Raw genomic sequence first — 11454 nt, 5'->3', positions numbered from 1 at the left:
ATGAAATTAATAATTCAAATTTTGTATCCCGCCATTTTGCGTCATCTCCGTCACGAACATTTAGGGCGCCATTAACGAAAAATGTCTGGTAGGGCCTACCCGAAGTCTCGATTCTAGTGCTACATGACAGTTAAGCCCTATATACATGCTGAAGTTGAAGAACTCGCCCTGGATTTTTCGGCTATTTTAGTCAAGAAAGTTACATTTTTTTTTTTAATTTGCAACAAAAGCCAGGTCGTACCTTTATTCAGTGTCATCTCGGAATGCTTAAGATTACATATCAAATCAAATAAGTTTATAATTTTGGTGGCATATAACGGGAGAGAAGATCATACCCCGAGTCTACCAGTATAAACACACGGTTCTTACCGCTGTTGAATGGATTAGGAAGAAGATATGAGGCCATTACGTATTGTTGGACCCGTCATCTCCGTCACGAAAAGTGACGGAGATGACGTTGAGGGAATTTTTTCTTTAGTATAAAATAACAATAAAGTGATATTGAAAATGTATGGTGTTAATCATATTGAAAGTCCTTTGACCACTGCTGCTTTTTTTTTTTTTTTTTTGGTTCAGTTGTACTAAATATCTATCCTTAAATTTGTTTATGCCGTAAAGTACAAAATGTCATCTCCGTCACGTCACATTTTGCATACATTTATTACTGTGGTACACTAAAAATTGAAAGTTATTTTAAATGAGGAAACATCCCATAAAGATTGCGCCCGTATCAAATGAGGTCAACATTCATTGTGATTTTCCCATTTTATGAAAGATTTTTCTGAGACACTTTTTTCTTTCAATAATTTGTAAGGCCAAAAATATACACTCAGCGAAGAACGCTTCCCAGTCTGTCTCTAACCAAATCAATCTTTAAAAAACGCATAGAAATGGAAGGAAAAAAATTTTCTCATCCTTTACCTCTGATCAAATGAAATGTTCAACTCATGTCTATAGATAACGTAACAGCAAACTCAAATCGCAAGATGGGACTCATCATGCTGTCATGCGATCGTTTTCTTCCCCAGATCAACGGTCATTCATCCAACTCTACACAAATAGGCGTATGATAGTACGCCCATCACTAGCTCCCAGATATGGCACCCACTTTACTTGAAAAGGGATTCACAAAAGATATCCACAAGTTGCGGTAGATTAATGGGATCCGGGAAAATGCGTATGGACTCCAAACCGTGCTCACCAAATTATTCTTATGGTAACGAGGCTCAGATGGATAAATTACAGAATCTGTCGTTGTTTATAATCCTCGTAGAATATACGTATACAAACGTTATATCCGACCATTTATTTTACGCCTGTGAACACGTCTTGTTTTCTAACTTTAGTGTAGGACGGAAAATATTTTTTGTTTTAAATTTTAAGTTTTGTTTCGTTTTGATCGGTGTGTGTGTGTGGGGGGGGGGGCGTCTATAGAGCGAGGCAATACCAAATTGCTCACTCCGGTGGGTGGATGTAGTCTGGGAGCGAAACACTGAAGGCCCCGGGTTACAGTAGGGTTTTTTTTTTAACGTGTAGACTTCATATTCTTCTAATCAAAATGTGTTCTTATTCCTGCTTGATAGCCGTGTATTAAGTAAATATATTGAACACAATAGAAAACCAGCTTTCTGAAACTCAGAAATAAGAAAGGAATTGAGAAATATGATATTCTTGCAGATATTTTTCCTTCTTCTTCAAAAGGCATACCTCGCTTCAGTCGGTGGGTTAATATCCGGTCTCATGTAGGCCTACCAAAATATCTGAGTTAGCAGGCATGTATACATTAGAATCTCTTTATATTAAGATTGCCATAAATACAAAATTAACTATACGGAGAACAAAGGGGTGAAACATGCAGAACTTGCTACGGGCAGTTCCCTGTAAAAAAAAAAAAAAAAAAAAAAATGAAAGCGAACTACTGGAAAGCCTCGGTTTTCAGTGGGTTTGTTAGTGTTGTTGTTGTTCTTTACTTTCTTTTAGTCAAAATGTATGTTTCTTATTCGTGCTTGGGAGCACATAGCAATACATTCAACATGATATAAAAGCTATAGCTTTTGAAAACTCATCGATGAAACAAATCGTGAGAAATGAAATATCGCTTTACAGAAACAGAATAGTGAGGGTATACTTTTGTTACTTTCTTATAAGGGGGGGGGGGGAGTGCTAGGGCCCAGCGATCCTACTCATTCTCAGGTGAGTGGATGTCATCTGGCAATGAACAGGTGATGAACCATCTGAAAACCTTGGTTTTCGGTGAGTTTGTTAGTTGTTGGTTTTTGAAGGTTTTATTTTCTTTAAGCCAAAATATGTTATGATAAGCCATGATATAGGCCGATAATGAACACAATAAGTTAATCAGCTATCACTGATTAAAAAACGGAAATAAGAGATGCACTCAAATTTATTGCAAATCTGAATGTATGGACAAAAAAATCTACGAATTTTCTTTAATGTTTTGCGCATCTGAAGGCATGATTTCATTCTAATCATTCATCCTAACGACCAAAGCTCAACACACAATCCGAATAGCCTTAAAGGAGACAGATGGCCTTGAGAGGAAATGAGCAAGATCGTTTAAGTTTTTCTTTCTTCTGCTTTTCCTGCTCCTCCATCTGGGCCCTCTTCCTCCCTGGTGGAGATCCTCCTACCACTCCTCACACTTCCTCCCTTCCTCCTTAACTCTTCTTCTCAGGCTTCTTCTTCTTCTTCTTCTTCTTCTTCTTCTTCTTCCTCCTCCTCCTCCTCCTCCCGCTCCTCCTCCTCCTTCTTTCAGGAGTGGGGTTTTCACAATCGTCAATCTATTGGAATATCTCTAATATATTATTCTCTTTATCAACCTGCAATGCCGATGGCACTGAAAAGTTCCTCCCCTCTCCCTCTTCAAAACAGAGAAAGAGATGCCCGCGTCTCCTTTTCCCCCATGTTGGGTCACAGCAAGTTCACAGCTGCGTGCTCAATACATTCTCCCTTCTTGCTTGCTTTTCCATTGACATCAGACACGCACTCCACCAGCCAACACACTCCAACCGCCGCATTCACTGCTCGTGCATGCCGTCTCGACATCAACGTGAAAGTCGAATAGCATGTAGACTAGGAGGATGCCGACGACGTTATAAAATCTCCACCCCTTTCTTCACTTTTTCCTATGTCTACGCGATAGCGTAGTCAGTGTATTGGCATAACCGGCGAGCAGCACACCGAACACCACAATGGCGCACCTTGGCATGTTGAAAATGATGGAAATTAATCCAATTTCCACATTTTTTGAGGAACTTTCAGTAATAGTTGGTGTAGGGGTTGTGGATCTTCGATTTTACGTCACGATTCTCTTGTGTAAGTTCATTTCTTGTTGCATTTCAGCTTTACTTCATACGTGTCTTACGGCGACAATGAATGAATGCAGCGGGGCTCTTAGTCCCATACAGGAAAAAATGTGTTTTGTGCTTTCTCTCTCCCTTTTCTTTCTCGCTTGAATACGAAAGCCGCATCCATATGATGCGATTCCGAGGATGAGTAGCAATATAATGTTGATATGATTTTCACTAAGAAAACCCGCAGAACACGTGCTTTGCGCTGTCTGCTTTGTTTGGCCTTTGGATCGTCCCAACAATGTGCTTGAGACCATCTCATCTGCAGGATCTTTTGTACTGCTTCGCACTTCGCTCTTTGTTGTTGACAGTGCAGTACCTACCTGGCGCCGCGCTGGCCCTACTGCACAATCAAAAGAGATGAAAGTTAGCGATGCATGCAATCCCACATTCTTTGCGTATCAGGTATTTGATTCCATCCAGGTATCCCCTTCCATGGGATGATCAGTGCTATGAACTTAGAAGTATCATATTTTGTATATTTTGAAACATGGGTTATTTTAAAGAATTTAATATACTTTTTCATAAATTACATTGGCTGTGTGCATATTGACAGTTCTGTGAGTTATGTGACTGCTGTGTAGTAAAATTTTGTTTCCTTCTATCACTTCTAATGGGAAGTTCTAAATTTTTGTAGTTTCAACATTACACTATTTACACTTACAGACAAGACAATTTCAAATCAAAATTTAGCTACAATGTGTCTCATCACTGCCAAAAGTTCATTTATAATCATCTGATATTTGTATTATCTGATCTGGATTGTGAGCTTTTCAACACCAAAATAGTAAATTGATATTGATATGATAGGTGTTCTTTATTTGGACATTATCAGCCCTTGATGGTCAGGTTAGAAAGTCAGCTTCAATGTTACTTCAACTTTTGGCTGTCTAGGAAATGGGAGATAAGGCTGATAAGCACACCACACAAAGTCAAGTCCAAACAAATACTAAAAACTATGCTTTATTAAAACATGTTTCAGTTTTAAAAATATTTTCATAATTTGAACTTCAGCAGGACGTAATAAAAATATCAGTCTTTAACAATTGTCAAATTTCTGATTTCTCTCCAAATCACCATATGTTGCAGTTTTCTTTCTGCATTAAATATATCTAAGATGTTACTAAGGTATTGTTATTGGCTTCATAGTCTGCAAAAGACAGAAAGAAATAAAACAAAAGAGAAAGTTTTCCAGAGCAATATCTGCTCTGGTGTAGACATTGTATGACACCTCTAACTGTTTTTAATAATGGATAGAGTGAAGTGACAAAACTTGTCAAAATGTGAAATAAAGAACTTTAAATTTATATGAAGCTCTCATCCACCTTATCTTTTGAACATTCCAACAGGAAAGTTACGGATGCTGTTTGTTATTCCGAAGGTTTGTTAAATTGGAAACACACAAATTCCCTATTCCTAGAGGTTCGTTAATCTGAAAATGAAAAAGGGTTCGTTAATCCGAAAAATTTTTCAAGTTATTCCGAAGGTTTGGTATTCTGAAAGGTCGTTATTCAGAAGGTTCGTTAATCTGAAAATGAAATAGGGTTCGCTATTCCGAAGGCTCGTTTATCCAAAAATGAAATTGGGTTCGTTATTCCGAAGGTTCGTTGATCCAAAAATGAAATGGGGGTCCGTAACGAACCTTCGGTATAACAAGCTTTGTTTCATTTTTGGATTAAGGAACCTTCGGAATTACGAACCTTATTTCATTTTCGGATTAATGAACCTTCGAAATAACAAACCTTATCACATTTTTGGATTAACTAACCTTCGGAATAACGAATCTTCGGAATAACGAACCTTCGGACTAAAGAACCTTCGGAATAACGAACCTTCGGAATAACGAACTGTAACCAAAGTTACCGCCATGTGTATTTAAAAAGGCCTCATGCAATGGTTGTGTAAGATTAAAACTCGGAGCAGAAATGAAGGGCTGGGCAGACTGCTCCTACTGTTGCCAAGCTAGAGTTACAGACTGTACATTAGACAGTTTGAAGATTATACTCTGTGCAAAATTTTACTCAATGGCTGCACTGACTTAGTGAATAGTAAATCCTAAACATCAAGCGTAAGCAGTCTATGTAGGCATATTGTTTTTTTAGTGAGTCTAAGTTCTCACTAATCGGGACTTCCCAACAATTTCACAAGCGGTTAAATTTGTGTTTTTAGATTACAGTATCGAACGGAAAAATGTATGCGTGCACATCACATTCATGTCAGGATCGAGTTTATATTTTTATGTGTTTTCAAAGTTGCATACAGTACCAGACTCTAAAAATTCATGAAAATATAAAAACCTCGTGAAATAAATCATGGTATATAGGCCCTACAGCATATAATTCAATGTGGGTATCTATGTATGATGTGACATACTCCCCAAAATTGTCTCTTTACTGACATTAACTTCTAACATTATTATGACTGTTGTCAGTGTTGTTACTTTGTAGATCATTTACACTAGAACTGCTATTAAGATTGTATCCTACTCTACAGATAGTGAATCATACAAGACCAATGAAAGTGAATAGAAGTATGATGTATAGAAGGCTACTTGGTGATTCACTTTATTCCATTGTGCAATCTTGGGAATTCTTCAGGCATGATTGTTATTTTAAATCACCTAAGTTATGTTTCACCAGACTATGAATTCAGCTCAAGAGATCCTGTCCCTCTAAAGCACTTGTTAGCTAACCAGTGATGTAAATATTGATACATTTGACGTATTTATACCAAGTAAATGGATGCAGTTTATTTGATTGGACACACAGTGTGGAGATGCAGTAATGAAAAGTAAAACTTTACTTCGCTTCACAGTCATGAACCCCAATTCCAAACCAGCCAAGTTGTAGTTCTGTGATTGTTCAATTTAAATTCAAATTTATTCCAAGTTGTCTGCATTATCGCAAATTTATAGTGATTTAAAAAAAAACACACAATAAGACCTAGTATCACCGCATTCTAATAGTATAATTCACATGACAACAAACTGATAACAAAATGAAAAGACATGCTGATATAAAGCTATTCAGGGTTTTGAAATGAACAGTGATCTGACTGAATTATGGTAGAATATATTGGGACTGGAATGTGAAGGCTGTTAATGAATTTAAAGCAAATACAATGTAGCTTGAAGGGACTACAGCCTGAATGTCGTCTGTATGTCCTTTATATATGTTCAGATTGAGGCCTTTATAAAACTTAGCATATTGGCAGAAAGTGTTCTGGTTTCACACCTGCAGTCTGAACCATACTCGGATCACTGCACAATTTCTTCCATTCACATGATATGCTAATGGAGCATGTCCAGCCATACTATGCCAACAGATTACCCTATCATAATGCTCTTAGGATCTTTTGAAGCCTCTTTGAGTATACAGTTTCTTCCTGAAGTGTTTTTGTAGCCACCTATGCCAAACAGTAGGCCGTATCAGCTGCTGATCCTGTTTGGTCAATTGTTCTTTGTTATATTTTGGACCTCATATCAGTGTGTCAGTGTGTGTTTGTTTGAGTGTGTGTGTGTGTGTGTGTGTGTGTGTGTGTGTGTGTGTGTGTGTGTGTGTGATCTGGTCCCATTGCTTTACTTGTACCTCTTCCTTTCATCTCTTCTGAATCGGAATGCCCATTCATTTATTTGGATATATACGCACGTATGCATAGTATATATATATTTTTTTTCCCCCCCCTTTTTTTACTCGGGGAACTTGCTAATTGTACAAGCTTTGCTTCTTATGCAAGTTCCCTCCATATTCGTTACTAGCTTGTGCTATTTCAACTCAAAGTGATTTCATGAAGATCAAATTATTTGTATATTACAACATGTACGTAGGCATGTGCTTGTAGTTGCAGGTGTGTATGTATTATACTTTTGTTATGCTATTGTTTGTATTTGCTGTATGACACTCCCACCTTCTTGTACAAATTGTTAATCCTATGTAGCCATAATTTTGTATTATTTGGATATATGGAAATAAATGAAATGAAATAAAAGATATGACAGATTCAACAGCTTTGCTAAACCAGTGCTAACTTTGTGATTCTGACTGATCCTGAAACACTTGTAAACTGATGAAACCAAACTACATTGTATAGCTATTTTTAAAACTGGATGGAAAGTGATATAAAGCTGTGGTTTTATCTCATACCTGCCCAGTTGGCCTATGTTCAAAGTCTCCAAACCTTATGATGACAAATACTGCTCTTGACTTATAAATCCAATAAGGAGCCTTATTAGAGTTGTGCCTGGCAAGGGGGCTTGTGGGATTTCGGTACATTGTATTATTCCTAAGTTGGTACTGCAATGTATTATTCCTAAGTTGGTACTGCAATGTGGTCAGGTTTCTAGAGACTTTATTCAAAACCAGATCCATGAAAGTTTCACACTGCCAATTTATGCTTAATACTTAATAGAGAAGAAAACTTGTGAGGGATATCACAATTTTGACTTGTTATACAAATGGTACAAGTGTAAGTCTGTTTTATTTAGTCGTATATACCACAATATCTGAGTTAGCAGCCATGTATTAAAAAATGATTATGAAAATTGTCTATATTAAGATCAATTGCCAATACATGTACTAGTGTATTGTATGTACATACAAAATGAGCTACATGAGATACCAGAGTGAATATGCAGACCTTACTTTGGACATTTTCTGTAAAGCACACATTGTAAACCAACAATGCTGCTGAAAGTTTGTTTTGTAACAGTAATTCATGTGCAGGACTTTAATGGTTTGGAAAGATCCTTGGGAGAAATAAAAATTGAATGACCCCCCCCCCCCCCCCCCCACAAGCATTGGGTACACTACACATTTTGTGACTTGAAAGTTGTGAGCATCTTGTGTGAGAAAAAAAAAAACTACTCAAAAGGATCTCATCTGTATTTGTGTAGTGATAGGGTGTGTCTCTATCAGAAAAGTTGATCTGGTCATGAGCTTTTGCAAGAATGAACAAAGAGAAGAAATAGATTTTTGGGGACTCATTTTTGGTTTTAAGTAGATCCCTTGCAGATCCTTTCCCCCATGCACATTACCAAGATTACATGTATTTCTGATGAACATTATTGAATTATTGACATCTGAGTGAAAACTGTCCCTGTGGATTTATTATCTTCATAAACTTGATTTTCTCCATGGAAATTCACAATACTCTTACTTAGGCTTGGAAAAAAATTGGTTCGGCATTGATACATGTACTGTATATAAAAGTGCAAGTTGCGAAAATTGTCAGTGTAACGGTTATTGTCAGATGTACACTGTTTGTATACAGTGCTGTCAGTTACTGGTAAGTTTTAGGTTTGTCTTTCTCAAACAAAAAACCCAAAGATAGGATCAGTTGACAAGTCTGACAATAATGCAAGATATGCTGGTGGTCACCAAGACCATTTCAATGTGTAGTATCAGAGCTTGAATTATGTAGTGCATGTTTGTATGAACACCCATGCGGGAACTCTCTAAAGTGCTTTTAACCCGTTGAGGACGGGCTGATTTTGCTACAACACGCATTTCCCATAGACAATTGCCCTAGTATACTCGGGACTCGTCCTCAACGGGTTAACAACCTCTGAAGGATGTAGACCGAAGTGAAGAGTTCAAGAGTAGTATACATTAAACGGTTACATGGTGACCTGTCATTCCTTCCTGTATAACTTCCTTTATCATTGCAGGAGGATCATATTTCTCTTTTGTGTGCTCAGGGGCCTTGTAGTGCTGTATCTATTTATTAAACTGAAACTAATTTAGAAAGCCCAGTACCAAGACTGGCCTATTTCCACATATATACTTTTTCCTTTGTTCTATAACATTGTATCTGTAGTCATAATCTTAAGCTTATGCGGAAGTCTTTCCAAGACATATTTTCCTAGTGATAGTGCAAACGATTGGCTGCAAACTATGTTTGTATTTCAGTTTATTCCTCGTAGGAATGATAGTGCAAACGATTGGCTGCAAACTATGTTTGTATTTCAGTTTATTCCTCGTAGGAAACCATGAAATATCTGCGACTTTTAAAGATATAGTGCAAAATAGCCCACTGATATAAAGAGTGTGAGCAGGAACTGATGATATCCTACAATTGTATGAGCACTGCCGGCATTTATTGCAGTTGTACAATGCTCAAACAGTAGCGCTTATGAGAAGAGATCAGAAATTAAGAGAAGTTTTAGTGCGTACATGTAGGGCTACATAAGATCACTTTGTGAAGCACAGCTGAGTGCAAGTTTACAAAAGGAAGTAAAGTCATTCACATCAAAGTTCTTTGATCTCAAAAGGTTATACTTTTGCCGGTTTTTGTCGAGCCCACAGGAGGTATGGGGAGACTAAGGGATCGCCTGCGGTGTCTGTCCGTCCGTCATCTGTCCGTAACGCTACAAAAATTTTAATAACTGTCTGTCCGTCTGTCCGTCCTTACGTCCGTCCGCATTCGTTTATGCAATAACTTGAGTAATATTGACTAGAATTTTACCAAACTTCGTCCAAGTATAAAGTATGATTGGGCAATTACTTGATTAGATTTTGGGTGAAATCGGCTAAAGGTCAAAGGTCAACGGTCAAGGTCAAATCATTAAATTGTATCTGTTTATGCGATAACTCAAGACTGGATTCAGCAAATTTCGCCAAACTTTGTCTGAGGATGATGTATGATCGGACAATTACTTCATTAGTTTTTGAGTGAAATTGGACAGAGGTCAAAGGTCAAAGATCAAGGTCAAATCCTAAAATTTATCTGTTTACGTGATAACTCAAAACTGGATGAAGCAGCTTTCACCAAACTTGGTGCAAGGATGGTGTATGATGGGGCAATTAGTTAGTAGATCTTAGTGACATGGGCAAGAGGTCAAAGGTCAAAAGGTCAAGGTCAAATGCTAAAAACGTTGCTATTTCCCCTATATCCATGCAATGCTCGAAGGTATTTCTTGAAACTTAGTGTAGACATGTACTACTGCATAAAGTTTCTCCAGAAAGAGTTTCATGTCATAAGGTCAAAGGTCAAAGGTTAGGTGAATATGTCACAATTTTACTTTTCTCGCAAATGGTTCAATGTATCTTCATGGAACTTGGTACACACAGCTGTATGCATGTACTGACTGGCAGGGATTTTCTAGGGAATTTAGGGGTCATGGGTCGATAGGGGGTCAAAAGTCAAGGTCAACTTCTCAAAATGTTACTATTTCCCTCATATACTATTATATGCAATGCTTGCATTATTATTTTTAAAACTAAAACTTTATATACATGTATTCCCTAATGGAGATCCTCTGGGAAATTTCCAGCGAGAAGGTCATAAGGTCAAAGGTTAAGGGTCAAAGGCCAGGTTTAGATGCAAAAAATATATATTTTATACTGTAATTGCACTCTATATTCATACCTTGAAAATTACTCAATGCATAAACTTATAAAAGGGTCTGTCGGAAGTCAAGTAAAAATTCGCAATTCCTCAAATACAGGTACCTGCACTCTTAGACAATTGTAGCAAACCTAGTTCAAGGAAAGTGAACATTCAAGATATTTCTGACAAACCTGTCATTTCAATATTTTGTCAGTTTTGTGAAACTGTCATAACACATTGTGAAGACATTGTAAATACACCTATTGGGAGAATCATGCATTATGGCGGAGGCATCAGTCGCCGTAGCGACATTTTTAGTTTTATCTGTTATATCCCATTCGCGTACAATTTCTTGTACGCGAATGGGCGAGACACATTATGGCACTGGCCTTGTGTTTGTTTGTGGTCACCATGGAAAATATTATGCACTCCTAGCCTTCCATGTGATTATCATACAAAATATAATCAGCATCTTTAATTGTGTCACTGTAAGAGAATGCATAGTATGGCGATTTTGCAAGTTTCTGTGCAGAGCAGGTACTGGAGTATTCAACCTGCTCAGATGATAGTCATGTCAACAATTACTGACTACATGAAACATGATGCATATCTTCCACCGAGAAATGGCAAGATTCTAACATTAAGATGAGCATACACAATATCAGTGAATGAGGAAGTCCTAACGGAACATTCCGTTCTTGGCTTGTAGTCCTAAGTGAATGGCAGTATGGTCTCTCTCAAAGGGAAGTTTCACACTTTT

General features: G+C 37.5%; 1 protein-coding gene across 1 annotated transcript in view; it reads left to right on the top strand.

Moving 5' to 3' along the window:
- Positions 1-3056: 3056 nt before the first annotated feature.
- The window catches only part of LOC139739704 (lysophospholipid acyltransferase 5-like), a 45444-nt gene continuing 37046 nt past the window's right edge, over positions 3057-11454 (top strand). Inside the window, exon 1 of the mRNA XM_071650315.1 lies at positions 3057-3333. Coding sequence (XP_071506416.1) covers positions 3210-3333 — 124 coding nt within the window. The 5' untranslated portion in view covers positions 3057-3209. The remainder of the gene's footprint in view (positions 3334-11454) is intronic.

This window comes from Diadema antillarum, unplaced genomic scaffold (assembly GCF_040938485.1).
Source record: "Diadema antillarum isolate AM-2024a unplaced genomic scaffold, OU_Dant_1.0 seq00000810_RagTag, whole genome shotgun sequence".
NCBI lineage: Eukaryota > Metazoa > Echinodermata > Echinoidea > Diadematoida > Diadematidae > Diadema > Diadema antillarum.
The sequence above is the reverse complement of the archived record's forward strand: the minus strand, read 5'-3'. Positions and strand labels throughout refer to the sequence as shown.